Here is a 19,505-nt window from a genome sequence, read left to right as displayed (position 1 = left end):
ATGTAATTGCTGGGAATAGACTGAGCGGACCCGAAGCAAACAAGGTTTCTAATTGATTTGCATTTCCCTTTTTTGTGAGCAGTCGCTCATTGTCCGAGCGCGCTATTGATCGGCTGCTGTGTATCGCCCCGCATGTGTTTCCCTTCATTAACTGATAACGGGTTACTGATGACTCCCATCCCGGCTCTAATGTGGCTTAACGCCTACTTTGTTCCCGTGTCATGTCGGAGGGCAGCCCGGAATAATGAGTAAGTGGGTGGGCTGTGTTTGGGGCTATCTGCCGGGGAGGCGTTTAGTCTGCCGGGTGCAAGGAGATCACTGGAGGGGTTAAAAAAGCAGCACCTCTTAGGTCTGGATTACTTTTAACTGCTGCACAGCATGGGCCCGTGCTCCGTTTTAACCAACAACCTGAAGCCCTCGCTCGGACTCGGTCGGTGATACGGAGCTCACGCTAAAACCGAATTTAAAACAAATACAAATTATGTTTCATGGTGAGCAAAGTCGATTTTACCACAAAAAATGACGGCGCGCAGCCTATAGCTGCATATTTGTTGATTCAGCATTTGCCTGGAGTTTTTACGCAAACCAAAAATATCAACATTAGCGTCGAAAATATAATTCACCGATCTCTCACGAAACAGCAGGTCTTCGTAAATTACAACAGTAGCCTAAATAGTTCATTAGAAATGCATCCAACCTATCTGGATCTTTTTTTAAAAGCTTTGTATATAATGAAACTGGATTCCTTGAAATCGCAAAAGCAAGTCGACTTGGGGGGAGTGTTCGGCTAAAGTAGGCCTGAATGTATGTGATTTGTATTGTGCGCGTATAGCTTTCCCCGGAAACCGAACGACCGGTCACAGAAATTCTAATCGTCACAAACGTTTACCCTGATTTTCTTCGCCATAGAATTGTAAATTGAGCATAGAAATGATAAATTACACGCCATACGTGCAATTGGCTGCGTAATACAATGGTCACACAACGGCGAGCCGCTGCGCTCACGGAGAGAATTGCATGTTAGCTAATTGTTAATTTGGGCGACTCGCGCTGGCTAATTATGGCGGCACCGCCAAGCCATTTGCATGATGGACTTGCCACCTGCCTCGACGCATGACAGCCCGCAGCCTGGGCAAACTATATAATTACTGAACAGTGGTGGGGCAATTTTTGACTGCAGTCCCTTTGTGCGACATGAATTCTTCCTAATGACATATTTTATAAAGGGGCAAATAGCATCCCTCCTTCCGGTTCTACAGAAAAAAAGCATCATCTCAACAGGTCTTAACGTTCAAGCCACTGTACTCCCGTGTTCTTCACAGTGCTGGAGTATACTCATTGTGTTCCTCACACTCCAAGCTTGGGCCTGCATTACACAGCATGCATGTTTTTTTTTTTGCATGTTTTTTTTTTACCGTATGGCTTGGGAGTCTTTTGAGGTTAGCCATTAAGGAATGTTAATAGTTTTGCATCATTGTAGCTGCACGCGTTTCGACGTTCTCCAGAAACATCTTCCGAGTCATTGTTTGACCAGACGGAAGGGAAACGGTTCGTTAAAACGATAGGCAATTGGAATGGACTTATTTATTATAGCAGCATTGCAAACGTACACCGAGGGCCTACTTAGGCCTACTTTTTAGGGTTCAATGCAAAAAAAAAAAAAAATTAGCCAGAAAGCTTGTTTTTAATCACACGCGTGGCGTTAGATAAACAGGCCCTTGCACCACAAACACTGTAAAAAAGTGAATTCACACCAAAATGGAAACCGTCTATCTTAAAAGTGCTAGCTTGTGCACATACGGTCAGACTGCTTGAGATTTACTCCGCGGGATACGAACAAAATAAGTTAATTTAATAAAACTTGCTAAAAAAAAATAATTCAGCGCATCTGCATTTCGCGTGCATTCTATTTTTTACGTCGTTGTCAAAATATATATATATATATATATATATATATATATATATATATATATATATATATATATATATATATATATATATATATATATAATTTAATTTCTCCATTCTCTCACTGCTGTTATTTTTTTCTATATATATTTACATTACGTAGATGGGGCGCCGGGTCCTAGAAATGAAGGCTGGCGATGATCGCGCGCTAATGATTTACATCCGCTACGTTAAATATTGATGCCTTTTTAATAGTTTTTGTTGTACCACGCTTAAGCAATCAGATAGCGTTTAAGTGACAAAAAGTTGATCAAAATAGCAGTGGGGTGAGGTGATTACGCGTTATTTAGCGGGGGAGGAAGTGTTAACACGGTTAGTGATGGTTCGTTGATCACCAAAGGACCCCCGCTGGTACAGTACAAGACCGCGCTCGAGCGCCTCTCGTCTGCTCGGGATTTCATTACTGAGTCATGACCCGCGTGCTGCAGCGCGAGCCACCCGGACATCGCACAACAGTCAAATATTAAATATTACCCGCAGGAGCTTTTATTTATAATTTCGGAAGGCACGTTTAAAACCGTTTTCTCTCTTCGCGCAACCCCAAACTCTCTCGGACAGAAAGCGGCCAAACCGCGCAGGGCCGAATCTGATATATGTCACAGATGCATTTAATCGTTGAGAGTAACGTGTGAAGTCTTAAGTGAGAAGAGCGTTTATATTAGACACAGGACAAAAAAAAAAAAAAAAACACGGTTGGTGTTCGTGTTCATTTCTCTTTTTATCCGAATGCCATTTAGCGGAAATGCGTATATCTTACAGAATGCCCTCAAGTTTCTGTAAAATCGTCAATTTAACATCCCTCCCTGGAGATAACAAGAAGTTTCTGCCTTGTAAACGCGACCAGCTCTAATAGACGCCGCCGTTACAAAAGTGAAAGTCTTTGAGTAGAAACAAAATAATAATGATTTAAAAAAAAACCAGTAAAGAAATGAGAAGGTATGAAAATGCAGTTTTTATTCATTTGGGTGGGAAAGGCTCCATTCACGTAAGGCTGAATGCGCTGCATTTCACTGGTGCCACAATTACGCTGAAAGGTCAAGTATTACTGCATCTTGTGTTCCGCGCTGCATGCTAAGTATTTCTTCTTGCAAATGACCCTCGTCTGCGCGCGCGGCACAATGGCTTCAAGAAGCAGATAAATGCCGGACAATTAAATATATTTTTGCTACTAGTTGACAATAAGATTTACTAAAGGGGGTGATTGCGGTTAATGTGTAATTGTGCCATTAGTCGTGCACGTACTCGGATGAAGCTGGTCTAAGAACGAGGTGTTGGGAGCCGCGCGTCTTGTTCGTCTTAAGTTCTTTTTGCTTTGCTTTTACAAATCCCATGTCAGGTGCATTTAGATGGGTATGCGTTCGAAGCGGGTTTTCTATAGCACCCCTGTCCATTTCACGTCTAGTTTGGCACTTTTAAAGACTCGAGTCATTTAGTTTTTGGCCGCGCATCCCTAAACGATCGAACCTTCACGATAGGACGCGTGCCAAATTTGAGTTTTAAGTCCATTAGGCGTCTTACAGCGCCTACTTTGGCAGTCGCCTTTCCACGCTCCACGTATAAAGGCTTTTTGGTGTCGAGGACAGAGTTTGCGTCGTGCTGTAACGCGGCGTATTGAAATAAAAGAATCGCGTGTCCGGACTTTTGGGCCGGACTGCAAATTGTCCAGTTAAGCGTTTAATTTAAATCCACTATTGTCACGCTTTTGTGATCGCATTTTGACACCGATGGAAACAAACGTATTGATTAGTTTACGCGTCAATCCCGGCGGAGGAAACTTCAGCACCCCGGACAGCTCCGTTACACCGACTAAAAAACACTGCACGATGTGAACAAAGCATTGCATAACCTTACTTTTGGAAGGTGTGGCTGGGACAGGCGTGTTTTGTGTGGGCATGTTGTATGTCAGCAAGGGGTGCATATAAAAGATGGTCGCTTATACGATTATTGGTTATTTGTGCAAGCCTTAAGACGTATTTGTTCTATCTGACACTCGATGTTTGCATTTGCGTTTACTTTTTTTAGTAGAACATTGGTATTCGATTGTTAACACTGTATTAATTATATATGAATTTTCCAAAAACGTAAAAAAAAAATCGCACGGAGTACAAATTCTGTGGTTTATTTGTAAGATTAAGCACCAAAACGCTACGTAGGCGGCGTACATCGACCCCTTTCTCCAAACCGAGCAGAGAACCAAGCCCAGAAAGCCTAACTCTAATATGATTGCGTTGGGATTGGGGTCTAATTGCGGGGAGGTGACTGGGACCTTTGCACCCGAAGCCTCGAGGACGGTCCGCAGTTGTGTAACGTGTGTTGAGTGAGAGCGATGAGAGCACACACGCTTCCAACAAGTCATTTTCAACAGCTACAAGCTCCACACAAAGACCACACACCGAGCCTCAGACATGTTAATGTAATCTGGAGTCTTTCAGAGGAGCTCTAACAAAACGAATGCCCGAAATCCTAATAGACTCTTTCGGCGCCGGTATGGACCGCTGTGGAAAATGATTGAATTTGCACAACGGATAAAAGAGAAAACCTTACTCGCCCGTAAAATGAACATTTATTTCGTGCATGTGGTTAATCAATTTATCCAGCCTCGCAAACTGTACGGTTAGGATAGCAGACGTCCTCAGACGTTTGTCTAAACACCGAAGGTCATCAACAGTGACGCTTTCATTATTAGCTCCTCGGAAACTCTGCTTAACAAAGATTAAACCTCTAAAATGCCTCTAAAGGAACGGATATATGCAATTCTCAAACCTTTTACTTTTTTAAATATCGCGTTATAATATTGCAGCAGTCGCCCACCGATGTTGTGTTTTTAGGCACCGTGGAGATTGCTTGGAGTCGGGTGGAGTCCCTTTTTAGGTGGAGGTTACATATAATTGAGTATCAGTGCGAGTAAAAGAAGCATCTGTAGGCCTTCGAAAGTATAATTTCGGACATAATCGACAAAATGATCTGTTGATTTAACGACCCTTCACAGAAAAGAAGAGCGCCATTACAATCAGCGAGTCATTAAAACGCGCGCCCCACTGCCCGCTTATTGGCGCGAGAGCTTCACATAAATACCTTCATCAGTTGAAGGTTTGCTACACGCAGAGTGTTTTATTTGCGATTAAAAGGTACAAAACCCCAGGAGAGAACGGCAACAAGAGCCATTGCGAGCATTTGGCACACTGGCCTAGTTGTACAAGTTTTGCTTCGCATCGATTGTTAAATTAGGGCTGCTGCTTCTGAGCGGTGCAGGCCATAAAATATCAGGCTAAATAGCGCCCGGTTTAGGCTTGGTATAGTTTTCCAGCACAAACATGGGAGAGTTGTATACATTAAGATCAATCGATGTACTGCAACTCCGGTTTGTCAAGCAAAAAGAAACTCGGGCTATGAAACGACCGAACAGTTATCGTCCATCACGACGCTAGGGTTAATCTGGGGTCCTAGAAATGCTATTTTTTAAGGGGAAAGGGAACGGGGCAATCATGTCATGAAAACAACAATGATATCAGCGGTTTAGTTTTGAAAAAAAAAAAAAAAGTTAAAAAAGTCGAATCTTGATATTTATGTTTTCTATAATATTGAAAAGTTAATTATGTAATTATGTTTTCCCAAATATGCATGCCGTGGGCCGCCATTCTTTGTGATCAAGCAGCCAAGAAAAAAAAAAAAAGAGTTCGTAATTCAAAACCGGTCCAAAATCGTTTTCAAGAAAGAGCACAAATCAAGATGTAAATGATTTGGATGCTGAGTAAGAAAGAACGCGTCAAAGATACGCGGCCTTTCAGTCGGCCGCTTCTCGCCTGCGCCAAACAGTTTCTAGCTTTTTTTGTTTTCCGCGTGTTTGATATTTATTAAAATTTCTTAACTGGTCAAAAAGTTTAATGGAAACGTCTCGATCTTATTTAATGCACCTATACCTGTCTGTGCACAACATCTGTTTTTCTTGGCTCTAGCAAGCGCACGCGCTTTGTGAGCTTGCAGCAGGCGATCTCGCCGCGCCCTCAGATGTTTACGCTCTTTATCAATACCTAAACACGGAGGCGTTTGATTTTTTTTTTTTTACCTCTGATCTTCACAAACGCGGTTATTGATGGACGGCGCCCCGATAAGCGCGTTTATTTCGTCTCGCAAAGTTTGCCCAGCGACGTGATTGATGAGTTAGCTCTTAGGAGCGTTTGTTTGATGTGAGCGGAGACCTCACCTGCACCCACGACGCTGAAAAGAAACCTGTACCAAAACTTTTTTTTTTTCTTTCTGTTCTTAGAAAAAGTCACGGACCGCCACGTATCGATTAGTCAGGGCTAGAAAACGCATCGTCGGAATTAGTTTTTTTAAAATCGAAGCGCTCGCATGTTATAATAATAATATTTGATAATTGTTTAATGCAAAACTGCTCAGAAACGCGTTTCGTTTCGTGCCTAAACAGATCTCGGATTGCTGACTCCCATCGGCATATTTAGGGTAGCCTGCTAATTTTTTTTTTTTTTTTTGACTCCAGGGGTGTTGCGACAAACAGAAAACCGCGCGACTATTTGCACGCTTTACTGTAAGGCCCGTGATGCAGAAACCCAGCTCCACAGACAGATCCAATACAAACAGCAGAAATTGTCGTTTCAAACAAAATCCCGCCGAAGCGTCCTCAAAAAGCTTGCACAAACCGAATAGGCTAATTCTGTGGAAGCCTGACGACTTTTTTAAAACTAGTTTTCTTGAAGGAAAAAAAAAGAAAAGAAGAAGAAGCGTGAAAAAGCACCGCGGAGGGATTGACGTGAAACAAACGTGTTGTTAGGCTACTGTTATTATCGTCATAATTTATTAATATGATTGTGTGACTGCGTTTAAGTCAAATATCTATATAAGTTACAAGAAAATGAAACGTACAAATAACAGTGAAACTGAAAAAACATGTGACCCCTTAATACCGATAAAAATTTTGTACAATATACATATCGCTAAAAACTATGTAATCAGTCCAAACCTTTTACAGAAATATACAAGCTACGTTTACAGTGAAATCTAGAAGAAACCGTGAAAGGTATTTAGCAGTCTAACTGTGAGGGGAGATGTCTTCGTCGTCGGGACTTTTTTTTTTGTTTTGTTTTTTTGTTTTTAAAAATCCAACATGACAGAATATTTGATTTTAGCGTTTAAACCAGTCTCCGTTTAAAATCTAGCGTATATAAATAATTCCATCTTCTCAACGGTGTTTTGGCGCTCGTCCTCAAAATAAAAGATTTGATACCTTTGACATTTGGCAATCCTCGTGTTGCTTGTAGCTTTCGCGTGTCTCCCTCCAGAAAAGGAGACGGTGGTTTCAGAGCGCAACCACTGTTCTCGGTCTGTTTTTATGTTTGTTTGTTTTTTGAGCAGGGCGCACAGATCATCTGCACGCACCTGTCACCGTGTTACTGTCCGTTCCGATGTCACCACGTCCTGCCGTAGAGCAGAGCGGAGCAGGGCAAGGCAGCTCCATACTCGGAGCTGGAAGAGTTCAGGTGCGACAGGCCGGATACCTGGGTTTGGAGAGACGGGGGGCTTGCGGCGTGTTGACCCAGATCTGGGGACTGGCCGGCGCTGCCTACCTGCTGGCTTTGATGCTGGCCCATCGAAGAACCGTTATTGGACATGATCATGACATTCCCCCCTTGGTGATGGTGGTTTTGTACGCCGGTGTTGGGTGTGTGGCTGCTGCCCTGGCAGGGCTTCCCGTCTTTCACCAGCACCGGCACGGCCACGCGCCGCGGAGACTGCTGCTGCTGCTGCTGCTGACAGGAGCCGTTGTCTTGCTGCATCTGCTGCTGGGACACTTTGTCCTTGGCCTGCCTTTTCATTTTATACCGGTGGTTCTGAAACCAAATTTTAACTTGAGTCGGAGTCAAGTGAATCATGCTGGCCAGGTGCTCCCTTTCCGGCGCGGAGAGGTACTTCTGCTGCTTGAACCGCCGCTCGAGCTCGTACACCTGCGCCTGGGAGAAGAGCACCCGTCTCTTCCTGCGAGGCGTGCTGGTCAGCGGACCCATGCCTTTGCCGACATCCGCCAGGGAGCTCAGCGTGCTCATGCTGCCCATGTTCATGCCGGACGAGGAGCCCATGAAACGAGAGACTGCAAAAAATAAAAAATAAAACAAAACAACGGTCCAGTTTAGCTTTGCGATCTGACAACAACGGCAGACACAAATAGCGCGGGTTCAGTATCACGTGCGAAAACTAAACGAAATCCAAACGTTACAACAAGATGAGCGAATATCGCCATTGCGCGCAATTACGCAACGGTCCCTTGTTTAAATACTTAATTTTGGACAAACGCTGTCTGTCTGGTAACTGTTGCGGTCGCTTTGGGTTTAGGTGAAACACCCTGTGCGTTTAACGTATGGCAGGCTCAGCGTAATTCTCCTCAGCGCCGTCAAAACCCCCCGCGTTCACCTGGACACTTTGAGTTTCACACAACGGCAAAATCGCGTATTTAACGTATTTTAAAACAGCTATCGTTCACAAACAGCTCTCGCAAATACGACATAAAGCGTCAATCTCACGTACTTGTGGAGAAGCGTGGGTCGGGGTTCGTTCCGTACCAGCTGGTGGCCGTCGTGCTGCCCCTCATGCCGTCTTGATAGGCCGGCAGGTCGCTCATGTTGCCCAAATTCCCGTTACAGTAGCCCCCCATGGCTGTATGTGACAGCTGGGAAACTCCAGCTGCAGTCATGTGGTAGGCAGCGGGTACTGTTCCATTGTGGCCCATGTGGTGCTGCTGCATCGCCGCTTGCGTGACTTGGGGTTGTCTGTACGAGGCAAGAGGAGCCCCCAAGTTGTTCCCCTCCATACTCACTTTTTTGTAGCTCTCTTCAAGAGGACTTAAGATATCGGATACAGAAAAAGGAGTCGTATGCTTAGGGCTCATCGACATTGTTCTGTGTTGGAAAGGGAGAAATTAGAAGGCAAGGCAATCTCTCCTTCTTTTTTTTGGCCAGCTCCTCTGTTCCTGTTGTTTCACCGTCGCTGCAGCAGGATGGAAACGTATGAGTGTGCACTGGAGTCCGCCTTAATTGGTTTGAGTGGGAGCTCGAAGCTGACTTTCGTTTGTTTTAGCTTGGTGCCAGGTTTAAGGCTTCCATCAGAGGCGGGGCATCAGCAGCCAGGGCAACAATACAAAGCAGCGCTATCATCTGGGCGCCCACGCACAATTTCTATTACGCGGTCTTCGGCTACCCGCGCCTTCCCCCAACCCCGAAAAACGTTTAAGCGCGCGCAGCGGCACCTGTGCGTGAATTCAATTCGCCCACAGTTCGTTTTCGGCGCGAGGCTGCTTGCTTCGCGGCGGCGAGGCTCGCGAGAACGGCGAGGAACGCGGCAAAGGATGAAATATTGACAGTTGGAGTGATGTTTAAGGGCCCCTTGATGTGAGCGCGTATGCGGACTTCAGACTTTGAGAACCACTCAGTTTCTGAAAAAAAGCTCGAGTTGAACTACTGACTTTTAATGGCCACAAGAGGCTTCTGGTGATTGCAGGCGTGTTTGTATTATGCTCCATCGTACTCAAACATGCAAAGGGCCCTTGCGACGACTCAGGAACACCGACTGACAAATAAATAAATACATATGCGCGTGTTAAGAGGCCAAGTAAATGATTAAGCCCCTTTCCGTTTGATATTATTGGACATGGGCAGAGTCTCGTCCAAATTCCCATCCACTCGGCTGAGACGCGCGGCACTGAGGAAAATGAACTCGGGAGGACGAGAGGCTCTCAGGTAAAGTTAACGGCGCTGAATTAACCGGAGGAAGTCCTGAAGTAACTCCGCGTGAGTTCGGTAAGGCGCGCATCGTCCCGGCGCCCCAGGACTTCCTGGACAGGAAAACAGTTTCACAGAATCGAACCTGAATGTTAGTTGCGTAGAAGACTAACTCGGTTTTTGAAAGATTTGTTGTACAAAACAGTCTAGTTTTATTTCATACTCTAAAACGACCACAACGATGCCAATAATAATAATAATAATAATAATAATAACCACAACAATAATAAAAATATAATTAAATAATTTTGACATATAAAAATTATATTTGTAGCTATTTGCAAAACAAATGCTATTCTCAATCTCAATGTTAATAACGAATATATATATATTTTTCCTTCTCGTCAGGCTTGCATATATTAATGTGTGGCGCTAATATAAATGGACTTATAGTAAAACCAAATGAACGTGTTACATTTAAAACTGCTAGTAAAAAGTAAAAAAGACCATTTGGGACACCAAGCATCCACGTCTTTTAGAACAAATAATGACTTGAATGCAGGAAACTCTCATGGGGTAAGATCCACCAGTTGTACGCTGAAATCTTTGGAGTAAAGTTTAGTTCGAGTCTTAAACGGCTAAACAAAACAAAAAACAGCAAGTTATTATTATTATTTTTTTAAAATAAGCAAATTTTGACGGGCATCACTGATAATTTGGTCTTTACAGCGACCAGGTATTACAGAGACTCTGTTTATGATTTAGTTAAGGCTAAAAATATAATGTTTTTTCTTTGCAAAGATGCCGTGCTATTTATTTCCCGAGTGCCTTATCTAAAGAATCAAAAATGCAACAAAAATGAATCGGAGACTGATTATGAGATTATTGTAAATATAAAATCAGGGAACACGAATTCTGTCGCATTAAAAAAATAATAGTATTAGTAGTATTATTATTATTAAAATGATTTTTTACTGCGCCTTTTAATGTTTGCTACCGGAATTCAAATATCGCCTTCAGAGAAAGGCAACTTTCTTTACGTTACGCATTTCTTTGCGATCTAATGTAGCACTTGACGCCTTAACACGACATGAGCAGCTGCTCTGAAGAGCCAGGAACACACACACACACACACACACACACACACACACACACACACACACACACACACACACACACACACACTATTTACCTCCTATATATCTAAAATGCGATCTGTATGGCCCAGCAATAACAAAGAAGACCAAAGCAAGTATGCATGACGCAGAACAACATAACATGTCACATAAACTGTTAGGATGAGCCGTCAAACGTTGAAGACGAGGGAATACAGCGTCTTCTGGTGGTCGCTGAATGTTTGACAAGACGAAGCGCGCGCGGACCGATCATTTTAGGTTTTTTTTTTCAAACGCCACAACACATTAGCGACTTTTTACAGTTTCGGGGAAAAAATGTTTCATTCTTTTACGAATATTATCATAGCTAATGTCCAGCGTTGGCCAAGTGCTCCAACTTTATGCAACGTTTGTCATCTTAACGAAACGTTCCCGCCCTTAAACTAAGAAAAGCATTCGTGTAGTTTGAAGTTAGCGCAGGTGGGCGGGGCCTGTGCACCAGTGACGATAATCGCGCGCGCAATTATAACAATTAGTGTCAAAACTATGGGGCGCCCGACGCCGCTTTCAAGGTGTTCGGCCTACTTGATCCAGTTTACAAAAGGCTCTCTTAATTATCTTAATCAGGCTCACTCCCCTCTACTGGAGTACGGCTATCATGGCCAATTAACAGCAATTAGTAGTATGCTTTGTCTCGTTTTTAAATATCTTTTTCTATTGGAGATCCGGACGATTACTTTCAGCGCTACCTGGGTGGCCAGTGTTTTCAACATGCACGTATGCTCATGAGTGCTATATAAGGCACGATTTATTCAAAGGCGTTGTATGTGTTGTTATTATTATATATTATATCATGCATGTTTTTGCTCGTGTTTTAGTGGACGTTTGTTTTCTGCTGGAGTGATGTTGACGCTCATCAGGTGCAGCAGCCTAAATATTGACGAGGGAAGGCTCACTTTTGAGACTCCGCGGTGCTGTGGCGACATCTAGTGGAGAGGGACAATAATGCCTTTTGCAGAGGGACGGGTCAAGGCAGAGAAGTGCATGGGGATATTCGTTTCCCCCCGAGCGCAATCAGATCAAACCCGCCACAGGAAGCTGTTAACCTCAAGGTGGCAGAGTGGCAACCCTGTGAAATCTAAACGGGACAAATGGGGGCATAAAAACGCATTTGCAATGACACGGAAAGTGCATTTAGCCTATTAGTTTTAAAAAAGCAACATAATAACAACAGTTCATTTTATTAATTCGGCAAGGTTTACTTTATTAACCATATCTTGACAAAATATCGAACAAAAGCTACTTTTATAGGAAGGCCTATCTGGTTCGGTCGGTACGCTTTTCGCGGTTGCATTTGAATTCATCTACTTTTGGTGTATTTGAATGCTAAACGATTAATAGAAGCGCAATCAAGAAACAGGTAGAGAAAAACACCAGCAAGTCAGCCAGGTCTCGTGAAAATGCGTTCCTGATGCGTTTACCCCTCAACCCTAAAGCAACCCAGCGCGTAGCGTAAAGAAGTCAAAGCACATTTGCGCGCATCCACACCACGAGGTTACGTACTGTTTACGCGCACGTTCGTGAGGTCCGTTGGGTCGCCATAAACCAGGAGAGACCTCTAAAAGCCTGTCTTTGTCACTTTCCAAAACCCAACGACTTTTAAAACTCCATTGTCTCGTTAAAGCCCATAAATTCGTCACCCGGGACCGATTAAACATGACGAGAATCGAGACGCTGCGGATTTTGTCTAGGTCCCTTTGGGAACCACACAATGGTCCTTTCAGAGGACGACACAAAAAAAGTGTTTTAGGGAAGATGTGGAGAAGAGCGCGCCGCGGTCAGTCCCCTCCGTGTGTAGTACAAGGTGGCCCGGGAGAGGAGACAAAGGGCCAGGTGACAAGGATGATGCTGACTGGGTCGCTGAATTAATTGGGAAGAGCTCGGGTTCGAGAAAGCAACACAAATCAAGCCTTTGTTGTTAACGTTAATACACCCTCTTTTAAAATATGAAGCAGACAGTGGCCCAAACCGCTGGTGCAACAACTTTAAAAACATTCAACAACAAGGTTTTCTTACTTGGTCACCAAAAAAAGACACTCAAAAACAAAATAAAAAGGCTGTAAGCGCGGTGTGTTAATATTGCGCGCCGTAAAAAGATGATGAAAGCCGGAGTGTAGAAATGTTGCTGTCACACAAGAATCAACAGCCATTGTGCGTCCTGCATTTCTTGCTCGGTGTTTGCCTACTTTCCTGAGCCTTAAATAAGAATTCTTTCTTTAAGCTGGTTATTTGGTCTTCTCTGTCGGGTGAAAGTGGACGTCTTAACATCACAAAAGACACTCATCTCTTGCTGTGCCCAAATTCTAGTACTCTTTTTTTTAGTTCAGTCTGAGATCTTTTGTACAAACAGTATGTGTAACAATCGAAGGGATTAACAAAAAATAAGTGAACGAATTAAACATACATAGCCACACACACACACATATATATATATATATATATATATATATATATATATATATATATATATATATATATATATATAAAACCTAAGAAATTAAATATTTTAAAGCATTAAAAATTAAAAGGAGTGATTTTAAACATTTAGTGTAATGTGTGTAAAGCAACAATAATTTGAACAATTGCTAAAAAAAAATCTTTTTATTCTCTTTTTTTAATACATAGAATAATGAACGAAAACGCACTTTAAGCTGAGGCAGTCGCGTCAAATTATGACACTACATTATTCACAGTATAAAACATTTCTCACAGATATATAAACTTTTGGTTTAAAACAAACACAAACAGTTCAAAAATACACTATCTAGGCAATTATAAACGACATCAATGAATACAAAACTCTCACAAAATGCAACTAAATAGAACATATAATATGTGCAAACAGCATTTATTTATTTATTTATTTATTTCTTATCTCATCAACGCCGAAACGCAGTTTCTACTTCAATAGACCTAACACTTCATGTAATTAAAAAACAACTTGAATCAAGAGGAATCCATGCGCTGTCCTGTGGGGTAAGTCCCAAAATAGTTCGCGGGGTCCTAAGCGAATCTCACCAGACACAGAAGTGGTGGCGGGAGGCCGCCGTGTTGGTAAAGTGCTGGTACGTGGGGAAAAGCGCGAAGGGCGTTTGTTGCTGTAAAGGCTGGAAACCTTGAACGCCGAAGGGCGAGGACGGCACTGCCGGAGGAACGACGCAGCTTCCTTTTTCTGCGTCAATAGCGCAGTTCTGATACGGTTTGCCGTCTCGGACCAAAATGGGCACCACGACTCTGCGCAGCACCGGAGGCTGGCGGAGGTCCTGGGCGCACTCTATCCGCGCTCTCTTCATCTTGTACCTGTGGTTCTGAAACCAGATCTTCACCTGCGTGGGCGTGAGGCGGAGCAGGTGCGCGAGCTGCTCTCGTTCCGGAGCGGACAGGTACCGCTGCTGACGGAAGCGTCTCTCCAGTTCGTACGTCTGAGCCTTGGAGAACAACACGCGGCGCTTCTTCCGCTTTTCGTGCTCCGCCTCCGGCGAAAGCGCGTGCGGCCCGGTGGAGTCCGGGGAAGCCTCGAGGTTGCTCTCGTCTGATGCTAAAGAAAAACAAACAAAAAAACCGATTAGCCTTTATTTACCGTTTCTCTGAGGAAATGCGTGTGCTTTACAGTTATATAATGTAACGTAGAACTTCAATAGTGTAATTAATTAAAACCACTCATGGGCATCTAGAAACGCATTTTAAAATTGGCGTTTTAAGGACTTACAGACATGCCCCCTCTCGTTTTCAGCCCAGGACGAGTAAGGTGAGACGGAATAGGAGTCCGCTGGAGAATGGTGCGCGATGCTCTCCGTGTCGTTTTCCGGCAGATCCAAAATACTTCTCACAGTGAAACTGAACTTGTTAGAGATGGCCATCTGTAGGGCTGGGTCGCTGTTAGTTCCAGGTCTGCTTCTCGATCTTCAAGAGCTCTCCTCGGTGGAGCGGTGCTGAAGCGATCTGCGCTTTCTCACCCGAGTGACAGTGTGTACACTGATGTCGCGCTGTTTATATAAACAGCACTTGGTGGCTGCTTTGAGGCCTCTCCTCCTTATGGGTTCTAAGTACCTCAATGACTCGTGCACTTAAATCCCCGTAATGGTAGGTGTGAACCCGGCAAAGAATGGCCCGTTACTTTCACAATGATGGAGGGTAACGCTCTTCATCATTACCGATTCGTCCGAATTCGTGAAAAGTGGGGAAACAGATAATGGTAATTGTTGAGGCTGAATCACGTCTTGGGTGGCAAGTGACAACAAGAGCCCTCCTTCTCTCTCTCTCTCCCCCCCCTCGCTCAAATAACATATCGGATATTTGCATACAAAGTGATCCATTAGCGTGCCAGAGTTGGTTTTCCTAATTCGTTTATTGGGGTGTTGTAGTTTATTGCGGGCGTTATATTGGACAAACACGGGCTAAATGCGCGCTCTCTGAGCACAGAGGGGTGGTAGTCATCACATGGTAATTAAAGAAATTGATATTCGTGGCTACTGGAAAAACAATGACTTGCGTTTTCTTAATGTTTTCTTACAGCTAGCCCGCACCCGACTTTGCACCCGTGCATCGATCTTTAAGTTTTCACATAGGTTCCGTTTAACTTGGCGAGCGAGGAATCTTAAATAACTCATAACTTGTGTTTGGGAAAAGATCCAGACGTCAAGGAGACGGTGTTTTTTCGTTATAGACTGTCGGTTGCTCCCGCGCCTCACCAGCAAGCGCACCAGGCATATCATGGGGTTCTGGTGATCCTGCCTGGCCTTTAGCGCGCTCTGGATGACTGCATAGACCCTCCCAGACGGAGTGGGTATCCGTTCTCGTCTAGTCGTCCTGGGTGGTCGGGCGAAAAAAAAAAGGAACACAAATACATGCCAACCAGCGACCGGGAACAAAAGAGGGAAATGTAGCCCCGCGTCCGAGACCCGTTGGAAGCATTTGTTCCAGTCAAGATTTTGCATTTGTTCAGTCCTGAAATAATGCTTGATTGACGCCCCCGCACAATGTCCTTTAACTTTCTCAAATAAATCCCTGCTTGTTTCTTGTTGTCATGGTTTTGAATAGGGCCGAACGGGATCTGGGCAACTATCTACTGCTGCGCGTCTCGCCGCTTACCTCTGCGCTGAGTTATTGCTTATGCGTTTTTCAAGCGGATTTAAAAGACTTTTCGTTTCCGTAAAACTCCAAGCCGATTAATCAAACAACTTTTATCGTTTTAAATGACAGCGTTTCTTTAATTGCGAAAAATTGTTCATAATTTTTCTCTTTTTTTTTTTTTTTTTTTTTTTTTTTTTAAATAGACTTTATTAGGCCAGTGGTTGTTTTTAGTTACGCGAGGCTCGGTTATAAATGGTTTAGTAACTGCAACAAACTGCGCTCAAGCGTCGACGTTAACCTGCGTAAAGTCAAGCTAAAATGTTTGCCAAGCTCTTGGACTTTAGGCGCGCGCTCTCAAAGAATAAATAAAGCCCCGTGTAGGCACACAGTTTAGTTTCTAATGACCTCTCGTATCTCCTTAATCTATTAGACACCCACAGATAGGAGCATGCTCGAGGAAAAGTGCGCGCTCTCAAACGCCCGAGAGCTCTTCACTCTCAAATATTTACCCTTGCTGTTTGACTTCTCAAGCCCGAGGAGTCAGACGAACGGGGACGAGAGGATGAATGAAACATTTCCCTAATAATCAATTAACAGAAATCAATATTTTACGACATTTAAATGCGACCGGGGCAAGATGCATGTTTAAACTCTAATAGCGCGCTGAGTTTCAACGTCCTGTTATTGTTTCGTTTTTCTCAAGATGCTTTATAAAAACACACGCTGGGTCTGTTGTAACTGTTTTTACTGAATTAAACGATTTGTTCTGACTGAAGTTAAAAATATAGTCAAAATTGCGTTTTTTAAAAATGATTAGTGAAATTTTAAGGGTCACCCCAAGATAATAAAAATCTTTATTTACTGACTCTCATCTCACTCCATGCATGACTTCTGTAGAACACAAAATAATATATTTTCAGAAATGAAACTGTTTTGCACATACAATATATATATATATATATATATATATATATATATATATATATATATATATATATATATATATATATATATATTAGATAACGCAAAACCAACACTTCCAAATATGTTTGTGTGCCACAGAAAAAAAAGAAACAGCACGAAGGTGAGTAAATGCTGACAGAATTGAGCATTTTTGAGTGAACTGTTAATTTAAGCCATATTCAAATAGCCTATATTGCATTAAAACAAAGCCATGAGCTTCTTTAATTTAAAATAGTAGGTCAATTAATTTGCGCCATTTAGCCATTTAATGATATGCCTGTTTTACTTGTGAATCTCAAATAATCTCAGTTTTATAATATAGAAACATTTAAGATGATGTACCCGAGTGAAAGTGGCTACCTTAAGGGCCTATACCCTGAGAACTTCCAAATCTCTTTTAAGACCCTGATAACAGAGACTTTGTTTTCAAGAGCTCTGCTGCTGGAGCTGTTAGATAAACTAAGGTGGTTAACTAAAACCGAATTTTTCTTCAATATGTCCTAAGGTTTTCTTTTTTTCTTTAATTAACAGGCCCCGCAGAAAGTGGGCTATTACGTTATTTGCCCGCTGTTCCTTTAAGAGCTGCCGCTGCTAAACGTGACGCTTTACCTATCCCGACCAGCTTCAGGTCTTAAATCTCCACTGTCGGGTGTTAGATGAGGGACACGTTCTTCAATGTGACCCAAATATAACATATTCAGGAAATTACATGCATGCAAGGCAGTTTGGTAACTTCGTATTTTATTCGTATTTTAACGATAAAGGCTGCTTCGTGCGTGCAGCTGAAGAGCACGCTGTATTTTTTGCGCTCGTTTGACTGGAGCGGGCGCCCGAAAGGTCTCTGGTCTGATGTGGTCGCAAAGACTTCAGCTACTAAATAAAAGCACTTCTTGGGAATAACTGAATTCATCAGACGTGGACAGCGCTCGGTTAATGCACTTGCGCAAATACAGCGCTCGGCTGAGAAAAGGTTCTTCACTTTACAGATAAATCTCGCCTCCATTCTCCTGACCTTTCACATCCTCAGGAGAGAAAAGGAGGACACGGTGAACAGACAGTGGGCGGTCCGTGGGCGTGTCGTCTGGGACTGACACCAACCCGCAGGCATGGATGGGCTTTAAAAAAAGATGCGCCTTTCCCAAACTTCCTGCTTTAATAGGAAGTAATAGTATATATATATGTGTATATATATATATATATATATATATATATATATATATATATATATATATATATATATATATATACACACACACACACACACACACACACACTCTATGCGTCAATATGAAGGCGCCAGAAATCGTCCAGTTTACTAACAGTCACTATTGTCTGTTCACGGTGTCACAAAACAATTCTTCACATCACAGCTCGCTGTTTTCTTACAGCACCATGCATCGATCTTTAAGTTTTTTTTTTACCTAGATTCTGTTTAACTCGGCGAGCTAAAATAAGAAATCTAAAATACATCAAGGACCTATTTGTTAATTAGTTGCCCTTATATTTGCTTTAAAAAAATCGCCCAGACAATGCACGCGCTTTCAGGTTCAAAGACCGGGAAACGCTGTTGTTGAAAGACGGCTTCTTCAGCTGTACATCACACACGACGAAACGACGCGTTTTCCTGGACAACCCCGTGGTAAGGCACGGTGGGTTCAGTTTTGAGTTTTACGCGTTTGCTTGCTGTATGTTTTATATGTATTATATGTCAGGAAAGAAAGTTGCGGGTGCACACCGGGCTGCTTCACTACATCAAGTATAGCACGAAATACACAAAATCTCTAATCGCTCTTTTTGACAATGTTTTCTACTCTTTCTGATACTTAAATATAGTTTCACTGGCCTATAGCTGCGCGATAAACTAACCTATAAACTATGCACGATATACCTTTTTTGTACTAACGATAAAAAACATAGGGTAAAGGTGAAAATGCAGGCCTGTCGTCGTGTTCACAGGAGCAGTACTCTTTTTCTCACCCACGTAATAACGAAAGGTGAGCAGCAGAGGGCGCTCCTTCCCCATCATTACTTTACGCGTTAAACGGAACCGCATTAAATGCTAAGACACCAATAGTTTCCCTCTATTCGACAATGAGAGGAAACCGAGGCGTGCTGTCTGTTTTTTTTAAACAAATGTCAAAATGACACAGTCATGCCTCTGAAAAACAAAATAAAAATTAAATTCGACACATCATATTCTTGTCGATCTCCACAGTAGTTAATGTAAAAAAATAAATAAACTAACAATTAAAGGGCGTGCAGCTATTTAAAACGGACTGTGCACTAGACGAGGCTTTTAAATTTGTTTTAGCGTTTCATTTCTGTCCATCTGTCGTAAATATGGAGTGCAGTTGAGCGTTTTCGTATTAGCTGAATTTTCTGTCGCGTAAAACAAAGGGCGAGTGGGACGGAGCGTGATCTTTAACGCTAATCAAACACAGGCGGAGAAACGAAAAGCTGTCGATGTGATCGATGCTTAAAACTGTCGTAAATATCGTTGGTTTTGTCCCTCTGGAGCAGCCATCGTTAATCTGCACAGGTCCTCATTACGGCCGGACTCGAGTCCCAGGAGCAGCCGACCCTTTAGAGGTGTTAA

General features: G+C 42.9%; 2 protein-coding genes across 2 annotated transcripts; both read right to left on the bottom strand.

The window, feature by feature from the left end:
- Nucleotides 1–6,751: 6,751 nt before the first annotated feature.
- On the bottom strand, nucleotides 6,752–9,441 carry nkx2.1 (NK2 homeobox 1). Its single transcript, XM_043263311.1, has 2 exons — nucleotides 8,509–9,441; nucleotides 6,752–8,074 (listed from the first exon to the last, which is right to left on the bottom strand). The coding sequence occupies exons 1-2, from the start codon at nucleotides 8,873–8,875 to the stop codon at nucleotides 7,395–7,397; spliced, it is 1,047 nt and encodes a 348-aa protein (XP_043119246.1). The 5' UTR covers nucleotides 8,876–9,441; the 3' UTR covers nucleotides 6,752–7,394.
- A 4,016-nt stretch (nucleotides 9,442–13,457) lies between these two features.
- Nucleotides 13,458–16,130, bottom strand: nkx2.9 (NK2 transcription factor related, locus 9 (Drosophila)). Its single transcript, XM_043262463.1, has 2 exons — nucleotides 14,583–16,130; nucleotides 13,458–14,411 (listed from the first exon to the last, which is right to left on the bottom strand). The coding sequence occupies exons 1-2, from the start codon at nucleotides 14,731–14,733 to the stop codon at nucleotides 13,888–13,890; spliced, it is 675 nt and encodes a 224-aa protein (XP_043118398.1). The 5' UTR covers nucleotides 14,734–16,130; the 3' UTR covers nucleotides 13,458–13,887.
- Nucleotides 16,131–19,505: the final 3,375 nt, after the last annotated feature.

Source organism: Puntigrus tetrazona, chromosome 17, assembly GCF_018831695.1.
Source record: "Puntigrus tetrazona isolate hp1 chromosome 17, ASM1883169v1, whole genome shotgun sequence".
NCBI classification, from domain to species: domain Eukaryota; kingdom Metazoa; phylum Chordata; class Actinopteri; order Cypriniformes; family Cyprinidae; genus Puntigrus; species Puntigrus tetrazona.
This window is presented reverse-complemented; position numbering and strand designations above follow the sequence as displayed.